Here is a 26,596-nt window from a genome sequence, read left to right on the forward strand (position 1 = left end):
TTTTTTACAAGTCTACACAATAGCATATTTAGTTTTATTGTGACGGCAAATAAAATACATTTGCTTTGAAAAACTCACTATTAAAAACTAAAAATTTCATTCAGAAAAATACAATCATTCCATTTGTCTCCACTCCCTAGTATTTTTAGGATAGAAAGAGCCAATTATCTAGATTTGCTTTTTGCTATAATAGAACATCACCTAAGGAATTATATTTTATTAGCTAGAAATAAGATTTGCTTTGATTATTACAGTATATTTGATAAAATAAGAATATTGCAGGATTTTTTTCTTATGTGAATTTCATCACATCTGAAATTTACCTGGGAGATTCAGATCAAATTTCATGTCAATTCCTAGGCTGCTTAATATACGATGCCACCACGACTTTAATCTCTATGTGGCAAGGCGTGGGTAAGGGAAGGCAAAGAGAAATGAAATAAGTATATGCAGTGACACTTTACTAATATTTCCTCAAATGCAGGGGGGGAGGAGTTACATCTGTATATAGAAAGACTTTTCATTGTGGAATTTATAGTGGTTGAACTTTACAAGAACATTTTTCATTGCCAAAAAAATGCAGTTTGATTTACCATAACCTAAAAATTTTCCATCTTTCCTCTTCTAGGTTTGACCTCAAGATTGTCACTTACCTTAATGGAAATCACTCATATGCCCTGAGAATGAATTCACAACTAGATAGGAAATGCTTAGCAAGAGGCGCAAGGGGAGCACCTCACCCCACCCACAGAGAGCTTATGTGTAGATTTCCCCTTCCACCTTATGTCTTTCAATGTTTTCATAACTTTAATGAAAATGTACAGTATAACTTGTACATTTTATTATTCTACAAATATTGTTAGAATAATAAGAATATAAATAATAACCAATCATAAAACTGCCTTGTAAAAGAAATTCTTTTATTTAAAATAATCCAAATTGCTGAATGTTCAATGCTAAATGGGATTAATACAAAAGATAAGAGACTATGGAAGATGACTGTATTTCATATACCAAGGGTCTTATTTCTTTTACTCTTGGCCCCTGTTCATCTGAGGGCATTCACTCTTGGCTCCTGTTCATCTGAGGGTACATATTTCCAACATGGGAACATGTTTGGGATGTTAAGTTTGTAACTGTGGTGAAGAACAAAGATTACTGCCTCAGGTCACATGGTATATAAGAAATGAATCAGAGATCACATAAAGATTTATGTTGTGAGTACACAATAGTTACCATTAGTACCAATCATAAATACCAGAGTTATGCAATAAGTCTATATATTTATTTTATTTTATTTGGTAATTGGGATTGAACCCAGGGGCATTCTATCACTGAGCTACAAGTCCAGCCTTTTTTACTTTAGATTTTGAGATAGCGTCTCCTTAAGTTGCTGAGGCTGGCCTCAAACTTGCAATCCTCCTGCCTCAGCCTCCAGAGTTCCTGGGATTACAGGAATAAGTCACCGTGCCCCATCAAGCCTACATATTTTAGAACAATTTCCCTTAATTTATTTATTATGTATAAAGACATCTTAGTTCAACCACACTCACTGCTTTTTAGACACTCCAGAGACTGAGCTAAAATTTGTGTGAAGTAGGTTCATGTTCATTGCTCTGCCTACATGTCAGTGGTTCCATGTCACGCAATGGTATTCAGGCATATCTGCTGTCCTGTCACTCAACTGTGAGCCCGGGAAAATTCCTAAAATTTTGAACCTTGAGGGCAAGGGGATAATAAGAGTGCCTACCTCAGAGGGTGGTATATGAGATAAAAGGTTTTTGAGGTTTTGCCCTTCAGCTAGGAATATCTACCATCAAGATCATCACAGATAAAGACAACACCAGCACCTGGAAGCCCAACATTCCCTGGGACAGACACACCCTTTTCCTTCAAGGATTCACATTGTATGTCAGGTCCTAACACTGTGGAGTGACAGAAAAATGTAAGCCTTTATGCTTTTTCTGTAGCTAATTTTGGCATCTTTCAGTCCTGTGTACTTCAGTCTTAGTTCAGTGTATTCCTGTCACAGGCAGTAAAAGCTGCTCCCCAAGGAGAGGAACAACTTTGTTTCAAGTGATAAAGGCATTGAGTGAAGTCCTTTATGCCTGGGGATGCCTGAGGCACTGTGCAGAGGACCTCTGGGTTGTCAGCCCTGGGTTTACCTTGCCTGCTATCACTGGGGGAAGGGACAGCCTCCTTAGCAAATGGTCTGCCAAGCAAAGGAAGCTGTGGGTACAATTCTAACACAAACATAACTGACTTCAGTTTTTCCTTACTTAACAGATGCTCCCAAAGTGCTCCTGCTCTTGCCCCCTAACAGGAATATGTTATACCTTCCTGGATTGTATGGCCCCTAGTAGAGCAGGAAAGTTCTTATTTGCAAGCAACACAAACCAGATTATGGCTGGTTTGGACAGAAGGATTAAAAAAAAAAAAAAAAAAAAAGGTTGTATGTCTCAGTAACTAGACATAGACTAAAGAACCAGAAGACAAGGCTATACTATTGGGATAGATTCAAGTGGAGCTGGGGTTATAGGCAGTGGTAGAGTGCTTGCCCCTCACATGTGAGGCACTGGGTTCGATCCTCAGCACCACATAAAAAATAATAAAGTAAATATATTTTAAAAAATCATGCCAGAGCAAAGTTAAATGTCCCAGTATGCTGATCCAGTGGAAAGAGGACATGGGATGCTGATCCACATACTGCAGCTACACTGTTACCCCATGAAGGGATTCTTCTCTGCAACTTTCATCCTCATATCATCATTTCTGCTTCAAAGCCTAGGACAGGATGTCATTGGCCAGCTCTGATTCGGACAGTAAACAATGTTTCTGATATTTTCAACTTGTTTTGTGGAAGACTGGTAAAGTGAGCAATTTCCCAAATAAAGAAAGAAATTTCAAATCAGATGCTTGGAAGCTCAAAACAATAAAAACAAGTAAATTCAGAAGTAGAATTACGTACATCTTAAAGTTAAAAACAAATGCTTCCAGAGGTCCAGACCTAAGTTCATATCTTGAGCAAGCTACTTGATTTCCTTCAAAGGAAAATCATGTGAAAATAATACCTACAAAGTAATGTGGTACTGATTAAATGAGATGATATATATGTAGTATTGGTACATTCTAAGCATTTTGTAAAGTTCTTATTATTCTTGTTACTGAATACTAAAATAATTGCAAGAATCAACAGAAAAATATAAATATTAATTTACCATGTTAAGTATATTTATTATCTTAGATGAACATTTGCTGATTCAAAATAATCCACATACACACAATAACCTATTGGCATATTGATTTTTTTTTTTAAATTGAGGAATAGGAAGCATAGACAACAGACAAAAAAATTGCTCAGTTAGAGGTAATGGAGAGGAGATTCCAGCTTAGGATGATCTGGCTATAAAATTAGTCTTACCCATAGTGATAATAGTAGCCCTCACATCAAATGCATACCATGGAGATTATAGTTAATAATATTATATTGCTTGCTTGAAATGCATTAGGAGAAAAGATCCTGAGTATCCTCAAAACACATACAAACACAATGATAAATGTGTGTGTTGATGGATATGCTAATTAATTTGATTGTGTTCATAATTCTATACTGTATAATCATGCTATACATCTTAAATATATACATGTAAACTTCATAAAAGCCAGAACTGTAATATGTGCTCCTCCAATCTGAAACAAAATTGCAAAATCTCTAACCAACCTGTAAAAAATACAATATAATGCCTGTCAATCAGGTATGATAATAAAATGCTTAGCAAGTTGGGAAAATTAAGTAAGTAGTATTTAACTATTACTTGCTATTAGTTGCACAATTTCCTCCTTAACTTTAGCCCAGCATCTCTAAATTATATTTGACCATGGGTTCTTTTTCTAAAATACCTACAAGCAGATCAAGCCTATTAATATTCCATGAAACACAAGATCTCTGGGGTCCCTTCCAGCTACATCATTCTGTGAGTTCTTGTAAGTTTTTGGCATAACTTATTTCAAACTACAAAGGTTTGAGGTGGAGATTCTTGCTACAGAACTTCTATGCCCCTGTCAGTACTTGGGGAGTAGACAGAGTAGGGAATGAGGTCTCTCAACTTCCAATCCAGAAGCTCCTTTAGTTGGGTGGCCTTCACACCATCTCCCTTAGAATGTGAGAATAACACCTTTCCTTCATTTGCTCTAGGCATGGATGCCTGTCAGTTTTTCTGGGTGTATGTTAAACTTTTATTTATATTCTAATCTACTTGGACTTGTTGTATCAATAATGATTTATTCCATTCCTTATAGAAGTCAGGTATACATGTTGAGCATCAGAGGACTCCACACACAGACACTACCATCCATCTTCCTTCAGTCTTTAAAAGCACACATTATTTCATGTAAAGAAAATTGTCTGAGGCAGTTCAGTGACTTACCCAAGACCACACAGCTTGACTACAAAAGAGAATAAGGGCATATTTTAATGGTGATAGTTGTTATAACTAGATTATAACTAACAAAATTAAAAAGTCAAAATTATCCTAACATACTGTTACCAGCCTTGATGTTGTAATATACACAAGACTGCAGAAATGATACATAGGTTCTTTAATGTGCTACTTAATATTTTTGGCAAGGAGCTAGCTACCTATCAGGTTGCTCCTTCCCTATTGACTCCAGAGGTCAAATGTGGTAACACCTTACTGCCTGCAGTATCATCCAGCTTTACCTGGAGGCATGAACCACACAAGCAGTCAGCTGGCCTTGATAAATGGATACAATTTCAGTTTTTCAAAATGTTGAGTGTCAGATTCATTCATTGTAGCAAATAGATCTGTCAGATGGCTTTGCCCATTGGCCAATAGGTATACTAAAAAAGAAAACATGCTGGGTCATCAAAAGGACTGTCACCTCACTGATACTGTAATCGATATAATTTATATTGGCATTTACCACACATTGACTTGAAGGGTCACAGAGGAGCTCTATGTCTCCAATCCACAGACTTACCACCTCTGCTCTGCAGAGTACTATGTGCTCCTTTCCAGAGGGGACAAAGGATAATTGCCTGGACTCTTCAATTTGCTCACCCAACCTGACAACACATGATTGTATCAAGAGCCCTTGAGCAAGTGCCCCAGAGTTAAAAATTCTGAATGTTTTGATGGAGGACAGAGGATATGATATGCACCATGCTCTCTTGTTAATGATATGCCTATCCTATGTAATGCTTGCTAATATTGTTTCATACAAAAATAAACTGTATTTTTAACAAGTATAAATGTCATCTTTATAAATCATGAAATTACCAACACAGTGATTTATGATTTTTTGTGTGTATTTGTGTTGTAATGGGACTCAAACACAGTTCTTATGTGTGCTAAGCCCATATTCCAGTGCTAAGCTATATTCTAACCTCCTCCTTTTAAAAATATATACCATAGCTACACCATAAAATCTTGTTTTATTGGATCATGGAGTTTATAATCCCTTTCAGAGCACATAGATCTTTTGTAAATATAATATGAAAAAAAATTAAATTCCCATAATGCCAAAAATGAAAAATTAGCTATAATAGATGAGACAGTCATATAATGTAATATATGACTGATGATTTTCCTCAGGCCTGGGTTCAATAAAGGGCTTTTGAATAGACTGGACAACATAAAGAACTTCTATAAGCATAAAATTATAATTGATAAATTAAAATCAAGCAGGCAAACTGCATTGGCAAAAATGTGACAATATAGTGAATACTCCAATATATAAAAAGTTATTACAAATGAATACGGAAAATGAGTAAAGATCAGAAAGTCACAAAAAGTAGAAAAGCAAACAGCCAGAAGTATATGAAAATAAGTTCAACCTCACTCTTCTTATCTAAAGAAAAATAAGTAAAATCATTCGGGTGTCTCATTAGATTTATCAAAGGAATATGGATGAAATAAATAGATAATAATGGTAAGAATAAGAGTGTTAGGAGCCACAGATGATGCTAAATTGCTGATAGAAAGGTGAGGTAGTGTAACCTTCCAGGAACATACGTCAATATGTGCCCAAACTGAAAAGCAGATGATCTACTTCTAAAATGTCATTCTAAGGAAGTAAATGAGTAAATGCTCAAAAACATATAAATAAGAATGTTTCTCTCATTGTTTTCAGGAGGAGAAGACAACCCAAATTTTGAGCAGCAGGTGACTAGTTAAACAAATAACGGAGTGCCATTCAATCATTACAAATTATGATATTGAGTTTTATTAAATGATATGGAATCACAGTTGCAATATAATACTAACAGGTAAAATATATAAGTTACAAAAACAGTTTTATAGTTTGGTCCCGTAATTAAAGATATTATGTGTGCATTGTGTTTGTGTTTACCACCCCCACCAACAACAAAGTCTCAAAAATTACAGAGATCATTTACTGGAAGTGATATTTTGAATTATTTTCATTTTTTCTTTATATATTCTTCATTTCTAAAGTTTCCACAATAAGTTTGGTTTCTAAAATTTTTATTGGCTCTTTTTAGTTATACATACCATTAGGATTCATTCTGACACAAGTATAAAAGTAATAGAATATAATTTCCTCTAATTCAGTCCTCAGTACTTCCCCTTTCCTCCTTTCCTTCTCATCCTGTTTCCTTCCCTCTATTCTACTGATTTTTCTGCTATTTACTTATGGGTTTTTTTTTTTAGTGTCTTGTGGATGTACATGATGGTGAGACTCCCTGCGATCTATTTATTTATGTACTTAGGAAAGTTGGGTCAGATTCATTCCAATGTCTTTCCTATCCTATCCCTCCTCACTCTTTCTCAATTCTCTTCCTCTATCCCACTGATCTATTTTTATATTTTCATGAAATTCCCTCTCTTTTCTTCCCCTTCCTTCCCCCTCCTTATTTTGGACTAGCTTCATATATCAGAGAAAATATTCAACCTTTGACTTTCTGAGTTTGCCTCTTTTTTCTCATCATGGTGTTCTCCAGTTCCATCTACTTAATAGCAAATGCCATAATTTTATTTTTCTTTAGGGTTGAGTAAAACTCCATTGTGTATATATAGCACATTTTCTTTATCCATTCATCTATTGAAGGGCACCTGGGCAGATTCCATAGCTTGGCTATTGTGAATTGTACTGCTGTAAACACTAATGTGGCTGCATCAATTTATATTTTTTTGAACATATACTAAGGAGTAGGATGTCTGGGTCGTATGGTGGTTCCATTTCTAGTCATTTGAGGAATCCCATACTGCTTTCCAGAGTGGTTGCACTAATTTGCAGTCCAATCAAAAAATGTACAAGTGCATCTTTTTAGTTTATTTACTTTTATAAGTGAAAACATTGTAATTGTCATCCAGACTTATATTTCTTAGGTTTTCCAATTATTTTGCACCACAGCTCAGGGTATTTGTGTAAAAGAAAAATCAGCCCCCTTTCTGCATTAATTAAAATGCAGTGGATTATTTTCCACTAATCATTTAAAATTGGTGAAACCTCTATATACAAAAAATGTTAGGGTTTGGTTGTGCTATCTACACCCTTCAAAGCATTGGTGACTGGAGTGATTTCTTTCAAAGTTTTCCTCATAGAGGTACTAAGGCAAGTGTGAGGTGGCAAGTGAAGGAAAATAGTATTTATCTTGAGTTAGGAGAAAAACAAGAGGAAATTGGATCTATACTTTTCTATAAAATTGAATTATCAAAATGTCTATTTATATTATATGCATTCTTCCTACCCCACTTCCCCTCTCTCCCTCCCCACCTCTCTCATTGACTTAGGCTAATAGTGCATTATGGCTGAAATGACCAACTATTGACTGCCTTGGAGTTTGGAGACGCTGTCCTAGCAACAGAGCAGGAACAGTATTAACCATCTATGCCACTTACATCCGAGTGTGGCCATATCACTGTTCATCAGTCCAAAGAATGTGTCCAGAAATGGTATAAAGAATATTCACTGGACAGATGAAGAGTTTACAATTGAGTTTGAATTTTTCTCTTTCCTTTCCCTCTGAGAGAAACCTAGAGGCACACAATGAAGACAGAAGGCTCCTGAACCATTTTACAGAGAACTGACCACTGAACCACCAAAGTCTGTACTAAATTATTGAGTGCATGAGAAATAAATTTGCAATGTGTCATACCATGGATGTTTCAGGCACAGTTCTTACTCTTTCTTACCTACTGCATTTTTTTTTCTTTTAGGCCTAAGTTTCTCATTTGTAAATGATGTGCTCAGATAAAATGATTTCTAGTATCTTCCACTGCCTATATTTTTCAATTCTCAGACACACTCCATGTATTGCTTACATTTTAAGCTCATCAATAGTCCTTAGTCTTCCCTTTCTCACAGAGGGATGTTCTTCATGCTTCCAGGGAAACCAAAGCAGACTGCTCCTTTTTGAGAGGTGAGTTTGAGAGGTGAGTCCAAATAATGGAGAAAAGAAGGTAGCAATATGACCCACTGAAGTGCTTCTGACAAAGGAGCAAGAGATGGAATACCGAAGAATTCTTACTAACAATGAAATCTGACCAGAGAAATGGATGGGACCTATTGAGTTGATTTGTTCAAAGGCATTTTGGAAAGAAATAATTATGAAAATGTAGGGAGGAGAAGAGTACAGCAATGACATGAAGTGCCTCTTGGTCCCTAAGTGGATTTTACTTACCAAAGATTCAATGTTTATTTGTGAACAACAACAATAAAAAAATCTCTGTCCACTTTTTCCAGAACTTTCCAAAGCCTGACAAAACATCTGCAAAGGGAGAGAATGACATTCCAGGATAATAAACTGCAAGTTGCTAAATAATGAGCAAAATGTCCTTAACCTTGAATATTTTTCAAAGAGTTTTTTAGAAGAACAAGGCTCTCTAGGGGGTTGTATAATTACATGATTGTACCTTTTATAAGAGGCTATTTACAGGTTAGGAATGTTTCCCTTCCATTCTTCAAAGCAAAATATATAAAATAAAATAGAGGTGGCAGTATCTGTCAGGGTGATTGCACAGGAAGCCTGTGCAGATGTTGTAAGGCTTATTATTCCATTCTTCCCTTATTCCTTGCTCTCAAACTCCTGATCTACAGACCTCCCAGCATGTGGAAATATATATATATATATATATATATATATATATATACACATATATATATGTGTGTGTGTGTGTATGAATAATAATATAATATATATCACACTGTGCTCTACAAATGTAATACAATCATGATTCATTAATTAAAAATAGTACTTTTTAAAAAGAGTGTGAGCAGACTCCCTAGATTCAACTTTCTAATGTGCTACTTACCAGTTGTATGACTCAAGCAAATTAATGAACTTCTCTGGCACCCTATAAGTAGGAAAAAGGAGGAATATCTCCATACCTTATTTACAGAATTAAATGTTAATGCAGGTAAATTTCCTGTAATCTTGCTTGGATCAACAAATTTTATCTGGTATTATTATCTATGGCCAATTTAGGGTACAACCCGCCCCTTTGCCTTCCTAAACCTCTCTGTAAACAATGCTCATGGCACACTGAATCCCACACTGAAGATGTTCTCCATAAACAAGTGGTTCTCAACGTATGATCACTGGATCAGAAACACCGGTCACACCTGGGAACTGCTCAGAGGTACAAACTTGGGGATCTGGAAACCTTAAGGGTACAGCCCAGAAAGATTTTATTGAACAAGACTTCCATGTAGATGTGATACATAATAAAATTTGAGGGCAACTGCAAACTGAGACATCAACATCTGTCTGAGAACCTCCAGAGGATGTTCAACAAAAATACAGTCTCCTAGACCTTGCACCTGTCCAACTGTGGAAGGGTGCTTACCATGTGATTTTTTGGCACATTAACACTTGAATATCTCTGTTATTTCTAATGTGTGGTTTATTTATCTGTTTTCTTATTTGACAGGATTTGCTATTCTTTTTGGTTATAATGTTATTAGTTTATGTCCATCTCTGGAACCCCTAGTACTCTTTGTCCCACACTAATAGTAGTTGCTCATTAAACCAGGTGTCCCAAAAGGTCTCAGTAGAGCTTCAGGATGAATTCCTCCAGAGGAATAAATACTACTCCCACAATAAAGTGCCCTTTGAAAGTTTAATTACTTAAATGTCTTTGACATTTATTCAGTTTTGAAAATTTTGAATAATACATATTTAATTTTAATTTTTTTCTTTCATTGTTTGCCATCTTCAATCATAAGGACAGAAACAAGTAAATATGATTAAATATTTACTCTCTAAAATTCACAAATGTAAATAAGTATAAGGAAAATTTCAATAATTAAACTTTTGAATGATTTTTGGAGGTATGTTTGTGATCCCATCCTTCTGAAAGCTCTCAACAATTAAAACTGCACTAAGATATTTGGAACAGGTTTATATTACTGTTAATGTAATTTTGTGGTGGAAAGTGAAAGAAATATTTTATTCAGATAGAAAATCATAGATACAAATCTACAAAAAAGCAAGTTAATAAATTAAATTGAATCAGCTATTTTCCTGTGTGTATAGATGCTTATGACTTCACTTATTTCTTGCTAGCAGAAGACAAAAACACACATATACATACATATATAAAAACTAATTTCAAGTTGTATATATATATATATATATATATATATATATATATATATACACATATATATATTTATTTACTACAATGCATGACCTTGCACATATAGATATACATATATGAAATTTTTAAACTCAGGAAATTATGAAGTAGCTATTTTTTTCCTCCATGAATTGTAAAGGAATTTCATTTTCTACTCTTAAAATGTCAGTCTACTTCATACAGGTCACAGATTCATATTTGAAAATCCATCATTTTAGCCATGATGTCTTCACTAGGACACTGGACCCTGTGCCATTTTCAAGTGCTTTTCCTTTGGAGAAATAAGAAAATAACTTGCCCAGGTTGTAAAAAGTAGTCATGGTGGATGGCAGGTAGCTGTCAGCTGATGTCACATGATGTCCATATGCATGTAGGGCCATCAACCCATAAATACATGCATGTTCCATGTTCAAATTTGAATCTATTTTATCATTAATCCCAGGCAAAAACAGTAAGGTAAGTGTGCTGTTGTACTACAGCATCAGGATGTGGTACATTAACAGTCTTGGTTTTGTCAGAATGAGACACCCCCTCCCTAGGCTCCCAGCACCAAACCCTCTGTATATCAGGTGAACCAGTCCAAGACTTTTGTGTCTGCTGAGGAAGAATTTAAAGAAAGGGAGCTTACTACTACAATGCATGACCTTGAACATGTAGGTATTCAATACATTTTGAATGAATGAATGAATTGGTGTTATAAAATAACCCTTACCTATATCTAAGGAAAATACTATTGAATAGGCTGGAACTCCTCCTATCCCTTATGAACTTACAATCACACTGAGTTAAGTACAAAAAGAGTAAGAAAAGTATAGAAATGAATCCACCCTCAGAGAGTCATACACAACTTTATTTCAGAGCTAAAACCCTCTGATTTGTCAGTCAAGTAGACCTAGCTCAAGATCCACCTCCACCATTGGTCAACATAAGCATTTAACTGTTTTTGAGGCTCTGTTCTATGTATGCACTGTGGGGATCATTCTATCATGTCTTTTTACAGTATGACTATCTGGGATGAAATGAGGCAATCCAGTTATAGAGGTCAGAAAATTTCCTTGCATCCAGAAAGCACTTAAGGCATTATCTGATCTTAATAGGGAGGAAACAAATACACAAGAAAACATACCCAGGGCACTGACTCCTATCCAGTGGTCCCTGATCTATGCCACAGTGACATTCTTCATTCAGCCTAGTCTCTTCCCATTTAGATTGGTGAAAGGAAGATGAACATATTATGATAAGCCTTCTTAAGATAGTTTTATATTCCTAAGTGAGAAAAATTATATATGAAAAGTTGATGTTCTCCAGAAATATAAAAAGACTCTAGTTCTTCATGTTACTTCTTCAGAAGACCAATTTATGGATTTAAGATGTACCTCCCTACACTATACCAACTCTGCCATGATCAATTGATGGCATTCTCAGTGGATAAATCAACAACACAAGCAACAAGCTAACTTAAAAGCAGTTGAAAATTCATAAACTTCCTAGAGGAAACTTAGGGTTTATCAGTATATATTAAATAAGGTAGTAGGGATTACAGGTTAAGGATCCCTATCTGAAATACTTGGGTCCAGAACTTGGATTTTAGATTGGTTTTCAAATTTTAAAATATTTGCATAATGAAAATATATTTAGTATGGAATCCAAGTCTAAACACAAAATTTATTTATGCTTTATGTACAACTATTCACAAGTGTTAAGGTAAATCTATATAACATCATAATGTGCCTATGTTTAGAAAATGACTCATGAGACCATTGTGGGATTTTCCACTTGTGGTGCCATATTGATACTTTAAAAATTTCAGACTTTGGAGCATTTTAGATTTCAGGTTTTAGACTTAAGGATATTCAACCTATACCCAATGTAAACAGAGAAAAAAGTGTCTGCAGAACCATGAGTTAAAACTCCTATAAAAAGGCTATAAATATATTTTGAATGTCACCTTCTAAGAAAGAATTTTCTATGTAACTTTTAATGTACTATTGGACACAATTCAACAAAAATCAAATAAATATTTGCAGAACCCCTACAAGATAAAAAGCATAGAGTTAGATGCTACAGGAGATAATTGTACTCCCGAATGAGTAAGACCTCACACTTGACCTCAAATAAATTAACTTTAGATAGAGTGAATGAGTCACGTGTAGGATGTAAAAATACTGAAAGGTCAAGGTAAGTCCCCAAATGAACATGTAGGGATTCTTAAGAAGGAAATAAAATGTTAGCTAGCTGTTGGAGGAAAGGCTAAAGGGAGGAAGTTCCCTTTGGTTTTTGAAGAGACCCCCTTTTCTCCTCCTGTCAGCTCTGACACGAGGATGGCATAGGAGCTAAAGAGAAATGGGCATCAAGAACCTTCTCTACTCTTATAGGAGTGGCTGAAAGGTGATCTTCTCACTAGGATGTAGGAAAAATACATTTTTAAGACTACTGAGCTCAGAGAGACAGAGTTTGAATATCCTGACTCCATCTCTTTTACTGTGGGTCATGTATAGCCTTCCAATGACTTACTGTCTTTACAGGTGAAAAGGATTTCTCCTACCCATGTGAAAACAAAGGGCATAAAGCCTATACAGGGTCAAGCCTCCTACCTGACACAGAGTATGTGCTTAGTGTAGTCAGTGTGGTGAAGATGGTGATAAACATGATGTGTTAGTGGTAGTACTGATGTGCCCGCACCTAGAGCTGACCCTGACCGGGGCACAACTGAAGGACTTCCAGGTTCCTGAGGCATTACTTGTAAGTGAAGATTAATAAATGTAAAATTGATTAGCCAAGTGATCTTGTGCAATTCAAGAAAGGGAAGGACCTACTGAGCAATAATGTTAGTCATGGAAAAAAGTCATGGCAACCAACATTGATTGAGCACATACTATATGCCAACCTACATACCCAGTGCTTTCAAAGGATTTATTCTTATATTATTCACAATAGCAGCATGCAGTAGGCCCTAATATTACTATTCCTTTCTTTTAGATGTAGACTCAGGATTGCAGAGATTATAATAGGCATCTAAGACCCACTGTCAGTACATGATAGGAATGAGTTCAATTTTTGTCTGTCTGACTTTGGCCTCAATTACAGAACTATTATAATTAAGTTTTTTTCCCTTTGCTTGATGCTCCTTCTGCCTGAATATTTTCCTCAGTGGTTCCCTAGGTGATGAGAAGAGAAAAGTCTTTTTCCTTGACTCTAACATGCCCTAACACCCAATTTTCCTTCTTAAACAAGAGATTGCTTTAATGAGCAGCAACAGATGCTGTGGACCAGTGAAGACTAGGTGTCAGATATTGGGAAGCAAATACTCTCTGACAATCCTGCCCTTGCACAGGGAAAGGACAGGTATGTGGGTTAGGGAGTAACGGAATAAGGCATAAGACTGATCACATATATGAAAAAAATAGCAATAACACTACTGATAAATCAACAATCAACTCCCCTGGGCTGTAGGTGTTGTATTAAGCACTTGATATTGATAATCTTGTTTAAGCCTGAAAAAGTCCTAGGAGGACAGAACCATTATTATCATTATTTTGCAGGTAGGAATAGTGAGGCCCATGGAATTTGTTTAACTACCCAAGCAGTTAGCAAGTAAAAGCAGGGATTTGAGCCATGTTTAGTACCTAAATGCTTTATTTATTTATTTATTTATTTTTAATTTTTTATTGTTGGTTAACCATAGCTATACTGGCTCCCCGAGATTAAAAAGTGCAATGAACTTTTCCCAGAAGTCATTCTTGCTGTCCAAACTTGAATTCAAGTCCAGGACAAGTGTATGGGGGGTGTGGTGGTATTGAAGAGTGGAAGGTGAGGGAGAGCTGCTGCCTATCATTTCATAACAATGTAATCAGTCTTACGTGATGCAGTCTTGTGATAATCTTCTCAATTAATTATCAAAAAGCAAGAAGCAAAGCTTAGAATATAAATACGTCCCTACTAAGGGGGATGATGAGACAGTGTATTTGACATTGTGCTTAACTATTCCAGAAATGGTGGTCCCAGTAGGCAGAGAAGCTAGTAACTGTGGTCTTTCCAAAATCAAAAGAAGTATTTCATTTTCCTAGTACACTCTTATGCCTGTCATTCATATACTGGCCTGTTTTATTATTTCTATATAAAAAGATGCTAAGTTGGTGTGATGAGGCATAAAAAGGGTGGCTGAGAGGGAGCCATGGTGCCTCAATGTGTGTGTTTTTTGTTTTTAAATCTTAATTCTATTATGCCAATTCCACTGAACTTAATTATAGTGAATACAGAATTACACAATTACCCTCTGTTCTGTTCTTCAGATGCTATATTTTCATAAAATTTACTACATGCTGCTCTCCCCCTGAACACTAGAAATGGATGTGTGTTGATATAAAATGTGTTATAATTACAATTAAAATATAGCTTACATAATGATAGTGGTAAAATAAAATTATAGATGTGTAGAGACAACATGGTCATGAATTCTGAGTATAAGTACATATTTAGACCAATATCTGGTAGCCAAATAAATAAGGAACAGAATTTCGGTGAAGCCAAAGAGGCTATTAAGGGTATATAAATATCTAAAGGGAATCTAAACCAGGGAGATAAAATTTCCCTATCCAGTTTTCATTTAAAAGGTAAATGAAGGACTGGAATCATGGTTCAGTAGGAGAGTACAGGTTTATCAGGCACTATGCCCTGGGTTCAATCCCAAGCACCAAAAAATAAGTACTTAAAAAAAATAAGATATTAATAAAATTTATGAGTTTCATGAACTGTTCAAAGTATCCAAAGAGGTATCTTAAGTCAGGCATAGTTTTTCTTCTTGAATACCTGGGTAACTGCCTAAACTTAGCAAATGTATCAGAGATGACTAATTTTCAACCAAGTTTAATGAGGCAAATAATAATAATAATAATAATAATAATAATAATAATAATAATAATAATAATAAATAGTAGAGTCCCAACTAAAAAGCTCTAAATTGCTTCTCATTAAAGAAGTACCCAATCACAACTAACTTAAACCTTACAGAATATGTTTACAATTACAATTTCATGGGGGGAAAAAAGGAAATTTAAATGCTTCTTCTAAGTGTTTGTCCTAATGGCATTTGACTAAAATAATTGTGTATTAAACATTACTAGAATAATGAGAAACCATTGTGCTCAGTTGTACCAAGAAAACAAACTACATAATTTCTTATTCATTTGTGATAATTATTTTTAGCTAATATGGATTTTTCAGAATCCACAGTGCTAACTATGTTCAATGCTGGAAGTAACCTTTTCATGTGATTATTATTTTTGTGTGTGGAAGTGGTGCTGGGGATCAAACTCAGGACCCGTCACATGCTAGGCAAGGGCTCTACCATTGAGCTATATCCCAGCCCTGTAATCATCCTTAAAATCTCCATTTTATATAAATTTATCTCTTGTTCAGACCTTCCTTCCAAAGTTGCATACCTGTCTAGCTGACATCTCTACCTGAATGTGAGGAAACTATCTTGAACCTTCTATCTTTAAAATTGATCTTTAAACTCCTAAACTTGCCCCACCTAGAGTCTTTTGCATTTCAAATGATAGTATTGACACTGCTCCAGATAATCAAATTATAAATCTTGGGTTTAGATTTACCCTTGTTGGCTTTCTTGGTTTCATATCCCACATTCCATCTACTAGGGAATACTACTTCAAATAAGCCACTTCTTGGAATGTCTGCTGCCAACATCCCAGCTGAAGCCACCAAACTACCATCTATCTCAGGAACATTTAGAAGTAGCTGCTATCTGTTCTCCCTGATTCCATTCCTCCTTCCTTATCCTCAATACTGACTATAGTGCCTTTTAAAACAAAAGAGATCATGTCAAACCTCTGGATCCTACCTGTGGTTGTCTACATACAGTAAAAAGAAAGTGCTTGTGATGACCTCCAAGGCCTAACACTCTGTCTCCATCACACCTGAGACCTCAGTCCTCCTTTTGCCTCTTCCTCTCCATTGACTCTGCACAACTACAGTGGCTTCCTGGATATCTCTCCAACATGCCAGGCCCACTTGTGCCTTAGAGTTTCAACATTGGTTGTTCCTGTTCCCAGGCAGCAATGTTCTCCTAAATCCACTCCACCAACTCTGACCTCAAGTCGTTGCTCATGTCCCCTTATCAAGGCCACCCTGACCACACTATTTGAAACTGGAGCTACATGTAAACACTTGCAGCAGGGCTGACCCAGCAGTCTTCAGCACATTCCAGGTTCTCTTCCTTCCCTTATCCCACAACTTCCAATATAACATAGGATTTATTTATAACACCCATCTGTTTTCACACATGCCAGTGTAAGCTGAAAGAGAGGAAAGAAGAGAGAGACAGAGAAAGAAAGTGTGTGCTTTTTATTGATGTGTCCATGGAAGTACACATAGAAGGGGTTTAATAAATATTTCTAGGTTGTAGATGAAGAAAATAGGAGTTAAGAGAGAAAAAGTGTTTAAGAAATTTTCCAGAAATTCTGCGGCTATAAAAGTGTTGCATAGAAATCCAAACTTGGGTCTGGCTGACTTCCACTGCTCTTAGCTTCTCTGCTACCTTAACTTCACAGAATTTGTGATCTGTTTTAATCAGGGCATGAAAATTCTCATTCCACTGAACAGTATCAGTAAAGTATTTCTCTTACCCCAGCCCCCCAGACATTCCATTCAAAGAAAAAAGAAAACAGAAAAGAGTGAAATGCAGTATAGGTAATAGGGTCATTTTACAGCAAATTTTACGCAAATTTAGCAATAGTGATTATTTAAGCAGTAGTGACATTTAATGATAGTACCATAATAATAAAAGAATAGCTTTTAGATTTATAGAACACTTATGCCAACTTCAGTGCTAAAATATTTCCATGCATATTTCATGCAATTCCTACAATTACTCTGTCAGACAGGCAAATTTTTATTGTCCCCATTTCAAAGATGAAGGAATTGGTGAAATGTGTGATACCTGTTTGATCAAGGTCAGACATGTATTAAGTGGAGAGTAATGATTTCAGTCCAGGTCTGTCTAATTCCAGGATTTGACTGTTAATCCTTATAGGGAAATTCTGATAGTTCTCTTGATACTATGTTTTCTCATGAGCAATGGCCTCAGTGATGTTTGCCTGACCAGATACCTTCAGAACATACTCAAGTTTCAAACATGATAAAAATGTTTAAATACTACTTTAACAGAAATATTTCCATCTAAACAATGATGCAGAAGGACTGAGCCCTTATAAGTGGCTGAGTTGCTACCTTCCACCAAGACGCAGAGGAAAAGTCAGCAGCTCAGAATGGAGAACACACAACACCCAGAGATGGAGACTTTTGTAAATGGCCAATTATAAAACTATTAAGCTGCAGCACTTTTATAGCAAGAGGCAAAATAATCCATTAAAATGAAAATTCTCCTATCCTTCCCTCCACAGCCCACACAAACATTAGTGCTGCATTTATTAGGAGGTACTTCCTGTGCTCTGTCAACTTCACTTTGAGCAATTGTATTAATCCGTTCCTCTCACTTTTGCATATGTATCTGCATGATGGATTTCTCCACTGAGGTTTGTAGAAAGGGTGGAGTGAATGAAATAAAGTTTAGGAAGAGCCATCAACAATCATGATGATGAGCACTGAATCGGGACAATAAGGAAGATTTTCTTCTCATTTATTTGAATGAAAATTCTACTGTAGATTTGAGCCTGCATAATGGGCTACCTGGTGACTAACAGAGAAGGGGAACCTTATATTTGGAGGTATGAGATTGTGTTTTTCAGTTTCTATGGGCCTACAGAATTTATCTGTCTTAGAAGTGAAATACAGTATTTCTGTAAACAGATATAGAAATAACTGGCAACTTTGATGTCTTCTAACCACTATGTTTTCAGGGCAGGCAAATCTATAATTATGCTAATCATTTCTGCATTTGTGCAATGACTGAGCAGTATGCATAGTCATTAACAGCCTGAGTGTTATCAGAAAATACGAAGTTGGAACCCAGACTTTGCTCCTCACCAGCTAGGTGACTTTGGGCTATAAAAATTACTTTCCTTTTCCCCCCCGAGCTGGACAATGAAGATGATAATATGTACATTTCTAAGACTACTGTGAGAACTAAATGGGAAGAAGTTATTTTTAGTACATGGCACAGTGGCTCAGTTTGTACTGAGGACTCAAATTGTCATTGTGGTCACTACTACTATTATTGAAAAGAACTTAGAACTCCTGTTTGCATAAAATGTGATATGTAGCCTATATTGCTGTAATTTTATATATTTCACTTTTGATCTTATAATCTAAGAACTTGATTCAAGAAACATTTAGTAGTAAACATAATTGAAGGTTAGTTGTCAAACATGAACATGTCATACATTAAGAATTATGACACTCTTTTCAGATACATATTTCCTACAAAAGGGTTTTCTTTTTATGCATATAACATTTATATTTACTGTATCAATTTTTAAAAGGTCCATTAGTTAATTACTCTGGCTATATATATATATATATATATATATATATATTGCATAAATATCCTCTTAAATAGTAACCATATATGCAATTTAGTTGTTGGGAAAATGTGTTTGCAACTGATTTTAGTTGCCTATTTAAAGAAAAGGGGACCAAAGTAGAGTCAAGCTTGCTGCTTACTGTATAGGGACCCAGAAGTTTAATATACTTTGTATTCCATTATGCCATGAAAATGTTTCTGTGCCCTGGGGATATCAACAGAAGATTTACTTTAATGAAAGGAACTGAGTACAGTTCCAAAGCTTCTAGACAAGAGGCCCATAGGCTACAGTTTACATCAAAAGTATCTGCCCTCTCTCTGAACTGCATCAAGATAGGAAAAATGTACTAATGAATGCTTTAAAGCAATTATTATATGTTAGGAAGAGTAAGAAAGGATGTAGACTCCTGAAGATCCCAAACCAGGGCGAGAAGGATTATGTTTAAAGCACAAAAAAATGTATGTTATTCTTCACTTAATGAATGCCTGTCAGTGAAAGTTACATTAATGTAGAAAATCAATTGTTTTCAACTGCATGTGGCAAAAATCAAGCTCAAATGTGAGGAGATTTTTTTTTTTTTTAATTTAAAGACATGTACTAAAAATTTAGAGGTGAATCTAGATTCAGTGCTAATTGGACTTATAAGTTCCAGGTCAGCCGGGCTCCAGCTTTCTCTCTACTATTAAGCCCCATTTACTTCAGTGTGAGTCTATGCTACAGAAAGTGTTTTCCTGAGTTGGATGGTCACTAGCTGCCCCAGCATCCCATCAACCCCATTTTGGAAATTCCAGAGAGAAGAAATAATTTTCCCACTTTTCTTTGACAGATATGTCTTGGGGAGGATTCTGATTGGTCTAGATAGTCAGATACCTACAACTGAATCAATCAACAGATTTATTCAGCCTGGGACAAGTGATTCATCTCTGGGGCCAAGAACACAGGCAGACTGTCACTATCTAGCAGTTTCCCCAAAGAGAAACCTAGTACTGTTGTAAGATGAGATGGGATGGAACACTGGATAGATGAAACTGTAAACTCCAGAGTTCTCCTACCCTGTCTTGACCACATAGTTAGCTCCCACAAGGTCACTTTCTCTACTACCATTCTTTATCTATATGATGAAGGAGCAGACTGATAAAATAATTTCCAAAAAGTCTCAATATGGGAAATTAGTGAATAACGACCAAGTCAGCTATGTGAAAATACCCTTTTAAATTCTCCCAAACTCACTGAAAGTTCTAACAGGGAACTGGAAGGATGTGTCTGAAGGTTTTGATAAGAGCAGATTTTCTCCAATCTAAAGAAAAAGAGGAGACACTCCTAGAAACTACATTTTTAATTAATTTTTAAAATTTACATATGACAGCAATATAAGGAGGCTGATTCATAGTGGGGTAGGGAGGGGGAGCATGGGAGGAATAGACAAATTCTAGATAGGGCAGAGGGGTGGGAGGGAAAGGGAGGGGGCATAGGGGTTAGAAATGATGGTGGAATGTGATGGGCAATATTATCCAAAGTACATGTATGAAGACATTAATTGGTGTGAATATACTCTGTATACAACCAGAGATATGAAAAATTATGCTCTATATATGTAATTAGAAACTACATTTTTTAAAGAGAAAAGTCAAATGAAGTAGATGAGTGAAGAATAATGAGTGAAGAATAATTAAGTGACTTATTGAGGGTAACTTAACCAGTTGATGACAGGATTAAGAAAGACTACAGAATACTCTGTAACCTACCTGTGGTGTTTTAGATCTAATAAGACATAATCTGCAGGTAGGTACAAAAAATAGAGCAGTTGTCGTTTGTCAAAACTCCAAACATTTGTGAAACTGAAGTAAACTTGCTCATTGCTTCAATTATTCCCCAGGGGAAAAATGCCCAAAGACATCCTAATTATATGGGTTGCATATACATAAAATACACAAGGAAGTCTCTTCAAATATAGCAGGTGCATGTCTTCATTCCTTCCCTCTCTGCTCTTTTAAAAAATGCCCCTTTAAAAAGTACCCACTCACCATCTGTTAGGTAAATTTCCTAAAACCCAGTAAATGTAGACTCAGAGATTGTTATACAGATTATTCCAAATGGCAGTGACACCTATATTTATGCAATTTAAAAAATATGTAGGATAGAGCTGCCTTTAAAAAAAATTCCCCACTATAGTAATACCACATTACCCTAGGAGCTGAGTTCTGTTCTATTACATAAGAGAGAGAACAGGGGGAGAGAGAGAAGAGTGGGAACTGGGTAGAAAGGAAGGGAAAGTGTAAGCACTTATGTATAAAATACTATCCTAGAAGTTTGACATTGTATTTTTTTCAATGAGCAGATGAAAAAATATTAACACATTTACAAATGTATGTCAATTTTGGTACAGTCTTACATTTGCATATGCTCCCTTAAGGATACAGTTGACCATTATTTCCATCTAGTTAGTTTGGGGGAGAGGATAAGTGGAAGAGATGCTATTCAATTCCAAGTCTATACTCTGATCCATGTCACTACATGTAAAATACTGTTCATTCAAAATCTGATGTAGCAAAAGTTATTTATACTCTCATAGTGTTTGCTCTCAAGTCAATAACAGAGGAGCCTTGAATAAAAATGTTCCCATTACTTCCCAGTATAATATATCTTATTTACAACCCATAAAACAGTGGTCAGAGGAGATTTATTCTTTAGTTACCAAATTATATAACCTCTCAACTTTAAGCCATCCCCACTATGTGATTATTTTCTCAAAATATGTTACTCATAGTCAATATTAATTTATGTTTAATCTTTCTTAGCATTAAGAGAGTATTATTTTGCACAGGCTCAAATACAAATCTCCAGAAATTCCTCCCTGATGCTTCCAGGCTGAAAATGCATTGCAAGGCAGCGGTACTGATTTAATTCTACTTGGCAGAGCCCTGGCCACACACTAATTTCATTAGCCTCAAATTCCTGGATTTGGAAGACCCACTGGATATGATTCCTGTTCTCAGCCATGTCATTTACTAACCTATTCAGTGTGGCTGTAGAGCAGAGAGAGAGAGGGGGCAGTTGCTCAGCTCCTATCTTTGGGTTATCTTTGGACCAGAACAGGAATAGGCAAATGAGAATTACAAGTCAAAGACACTATTTACATCTGAGTAGTCATTCAAACCCAGGTCCTCACTTTCAGCAAAGAACTTCATCCCAAGGCTTTGCCAGTGGCAGCAGCAGCAGCAGCAGCAGCAGCAGCTGTTACATCTATTGCTATCTCATTACTCTCTCCTGCCCCCCAACACCCCCACACTTTAGTCCCAGAGAATTTCCTCCCCCAAGCTAGAGACTTAGCTCACCATAAATTTATACCTCAATTGATTAGTTTGGCTTCACCTCACACCCCAGCAACCCAGAGGGATCAGAGGGAAAATGAATACTCAAAACATTGTAAAGAATTCAATCATTTGGAGGAATTTATTTTCTATAGGACAATTTTAATTGAGCTGAACCCTAGAATCCCAGAGAAGATTCACTTGTTCTCTTTTTCTTCGTTCTCTGATTGTGTTTATGAACAATGGGGTCTGTGCACCATTATTTTCCTTACTCATTTTGCAGGCTGACAGAAGCTGGAAAGCTGGGGGCTGGACTTGCATGCTAGGAGCTTCTGAAATCACATGCAAAAAACAAAAAAAAAAAAAAAAAAAAAAAACCACTGGGAAAGAAACACACACACACACTCACACACACACAAATACACTCACACGTCAACTTGGGAAATGGCTAACCAATGGCTATCTAGCTTGCAACACAAGCTACAAGTTAGTGCAACCTCTTCTCAATAAAATGCAGGTGAAAATGGGGGGCTCTTTTCCCCTCAGCTGTTCAATCCAACATGAATAGCTGCAATTTGCAAATTAGAGGAATGACAGTGTTTTCTTTGAATGTTTTAGTCCCAACCCACACTGTACACACTGGCATTCAGTTCCTCTCCTCTCTGGCTCAGGGAATGGGGAAACTGATTGTAAGATCAGCTGTTTGTTTCCATAAATTGCCTCAGGTTCTAAAACTAAGATGAGGAATTGTTTCCTGCTGTAATCTTTTCCAGCAAACAGTTCTGAGCTTAACCTGCAAAGGCTTTCTTGACTTCAACGTGTCTCCCTTTTTTCAGACCCACAGGCCCATCTGCAGTGGGCCCAATGCTCTGAGTGAAGAGTGAAACAGGCAGCAAAATGATTTGAAAATGATAAACACAAAATGTGCCTTCAAGCCCCAGGAATGAGAGGAAAATGCTGTTATCACCCCAAGCATTGCCCTCTCAAGTTGTCCAGCACTGAGCCCAGAGATAAGGGAAGTACTTCTGGGTTTTGATTATAAAACCCCAGGTTCTTCCCCCCAAAGCAAGCAACCCAGAGTTAATCTACCCCCAAAGCACTTAAGGTTTACAAACATCTAGAGATTGTCTATACTGGTACACTCAGGAGGCATCAGGGTTGTTCTAAGGACCAGAGGGGCCATGCCAGGCTGCCCCCTTGGATGAATGCCCCCCCTTCTTGAAAACAAACTTTGCACCCAAGGAGGTGAGCAGTGACATCCTGAGTTTGACAAGGAGTCCCCTCCTGAAACCCACACCCTTAGAGAAAACTCTTGAGAAAGAGACAATTTCTCAGATTTGGACAGCATAATGGTGCCAGGAACATCAAGCATATCTGGGGAAGGGATTAACCAGGCTTGGGTACCATTAAGCACAGAGAGCCTTTCATTAAGAAAGGGCCATATCAAGACAGAGATGAATGGAGAACTTACAACTGAGAAAGAATTCTTGAGAAAAACAGAGGTTGAGGGGGAGAATAAATAATAAAGGGAGGGAAAACAGAGCAAGGAGACAGAGATAGATGCACATACAGGAAGAAACACGGAGAAGAGAACCCTCTGTCGCCGAGACTCTGAAACTCATTTTCTGAAGCTCAAAGCTATCCATTTATACCCAATGCAGCACTGGAGCCCCGGGGCAGAGGCTGCAGGAACAGGAGGCGAGAGAGCACTGCGGTAGAACCCACCGCTCATCAGTCCTGGATCCGCCTTCCTCCCATTTTTGCCGCGGCTCTCCGGAACCCGGAGTAGAACCTCGGGTCCCTGCTAAGCGCACCCCACCGCCCCAGGCGCATTCTTGCCTCGCTCTGAGAATCTTCCTTTGAGATCAGAGTCCAGGATTGGGGTTGGGGGCTGAATTAGGGAGGTAGAAGGCGAGGGGGCGGAGGGAGCAGGCAGTGAAAGCTATTTTGTTTCGCAGTTAGCATGAGCTCATCTCTGGGCTGAGGTCTTAAGTGGCAAGAGTAGAAAGCTGATCGTCCAGCTCCTGCCAGTGGTGGAACTGCAAATGCAATTTAGATGGTGCAAAAAAAAAAAAAAAAAAAAAAAAAAAATTGCCCGGAGGAAATCAACTGGGGGGTCACGTCTGCAGGTGGCATCTCCAGGACTGGGGAGGTTCCCCCACGTATCCTGCCCCTGGCTCTGTTGAAGACTGGCTACAGGTCGGAAATCCAACCCGAGAAAGAAAAGCTATTAACATCCACATCTAGCTGACCCCTCAGTTTAAGAAATGCCTCCTTAAGGTCGTCTCAAAAATTTCCAAAGAAGTTGAGGTTTCCTAGGTGGCTCCAGGTGGGACGCTAGGGAGTTAGGAAATGCCCAGTTTCTAGGCATCTTCTCATCTTTCATATCCATGCGCCTAACCTGCTTTTCTAGGAGCCCAGCACTTTTACAAGCCGGTTTTCGGACCATATTTCACTCTAATGCAAACCCATTTAAATCATCGCCTTGTTTTTCGCAGATTGCTTCTTGTAAATGGGGCCATAAATCCAGAATGTCAAGTCGGGTGGAGTGGAGCGTGGACAGGGGAGTGATGGAAGGGAAATAAAGCAAGCAGAGAAGGTACCTCCTAGGATGGAGAGAGAGGGATTCGGCGGGATTTCCAGAGTGGAAATGCGGGAAGGCCGACCTGACCCCGCAACCCTGGAGTCCAAACCAGCTATTAAAGCTAAAAGCGCCTAGAACCAAAGCATGTTCCAACCCGAGGGAGCGCCCCCCGCCCCCTACCTGGAAAAGCCTCAGAATGTTGGCTACCATGATGGAGACCGAACTCCCCGAAGCCCCAATCACTCCAACTACTTTCTCTGGCTTGACGAAAACGGGGGGCTCGCCATTGGTGCAGCGCACGTCGGAGGTGTCCTTCTGGATGAGCGCCTGGACGAAAGTGAGCGACTGTTCGAGCGCATAAGTGTCCCTGGAACAAGTGTCCAGGATCCGCGCGCCCAGCGTCACGTTGGGCAGCAGGTTGGGATCGCTGTTGATCTGGTCCAGGGCATAAAGCATAGCTTCCAGCCTGTGGATCCCGTTCTCCCTCTTGATGTCGCCGCAGGGCACTCCGCTGGGACCCTTGGCGTGCACCGGGAACAGCCCCCCAAGGGTGACGTCCCCCTCAATCCGGATCGAGTGCGGGGCGTACATCTCCTGGCCGCGCGCCGCCGCCGCCAGCGCGCACAGGAGCACCTCCAGCACGCAGCAGGGGAACTTCATCAAAGTCAGGACGTGGAGCAGCTTCCCCAGCTGGACCATGCTGCTCAGACTGCTGCGGTGGCGGCGGCGGCACCGGAGGGGATGGTGGTGGGCTCCCGGAGGTCCGGGCCCCTAGAGGTGAGCTCCTTTGGGGAAGCCCAGGGACTTCTGCAGGCACGGAAGGTGGGGGCGCCCGAGGATGGGCAGCCAGACAGGGTGAGGGGTCCCAGGGCGCCCGCCAGCCTGGGGCGCCTAGCGCTCTTGGGTTCGCCAGCCAGTGCGCCGCGCTCGCGCCGGGGCTTGCAGCTTGTGCTCTGGAACAGCCCAGCACTGGGGAGAGGGCAGGGATTGCTATCGCTTTAAATGGTCGTTCGGCTCCCTCTCCTCCTCCCACTCTCTCCCTCCCTTCCTCGCCTGCTCTCCTTTTCTCCCCACCCTTCCCAGCGCCCGCCCTCCCCACTGGTTTGCATCATCACGCAGGGAGGGGCTGCGTGCTGAGGTAAGGGGGGAGTGGGTGGGCGGCTAGGGAAGGGGGGAGGTTGCCTCGCAATGGGAGTTTCATGGTCCACAAGGAATCTAGGGATTTCGGGTCGCAGGCGAAGGCTGAGCTCTTGCCCCCAACTCACCGTGGAAGCCTCTTGTCCTCCTACACCCACACCAACATTATGGGTATAGGTGGCAGCAGGCTTGGGATGAGCCTGGGATGACTGGTGCTGACTGCTCCCAGACCCTAGGTTCGGAGACTTGGCTCTTCCCTCTGGGAGAACGTGAGGGAACCAGGAGGAGGAGGAGAAGCCAGTGAAGGAGTGACACTGGGATACCCTAGTCTTTACTCCTGATTCATCCTTGTGCTAGTTTTTACTAAGAAAAACCTATAACACACCAGTGTCTGATTCATGATTTAAAAAACATTTACCTAGAGGTATCCATAGGGCTAGA

At 38.4% G+C, this 26,596-nt stretch overlaps 1 protein-coding gene across 2 annotated transcripts in view; it reads right to left on the bottom strand.

Annotated features, from left to right (window-relative positions):
* Nucleotides 1–26,015, bottom strand: part of Grm7 (glutamate metabotropic receptor 7) — a 797,874-nt gene extending 771,859 nt beyond the window's left edge. For both annotated transcript variants that reach the window (XM_046425529.2, XM_058572990.1), the window contains exon 1: nucleotides 25,199–26,015. In XM_046425529.2, coding sequence (XP_046281485.1) covers nucleotides 25,199–25,717 — 519 coding nt within the window. In that variant the 5' untranslated portion in view covers nucleotides 25,718–26,015. The remainder of the gene's footprint in view (nucleotides 1–25,198) is intronic.
* Nucleotides 26,016–26,596: the final 581 nt, after the last annotated feature.

Source organism: Marmota monax, unplaced genomic scaffold (genome assembly GCF_021218885.2).
Source record: "Marmota monax isolate L192 unplaced genomic scaffold, Marmota_monax_Labrador192_F-V1.1 WCK01_AAM20220418_F8-fsc00028, whole genome shotgun sequence".
NCBI lineage: Eukaryota > Metazoa > Chordata > Mammalia > Rodentia > Sciuridae > Marmota > Marmota monax.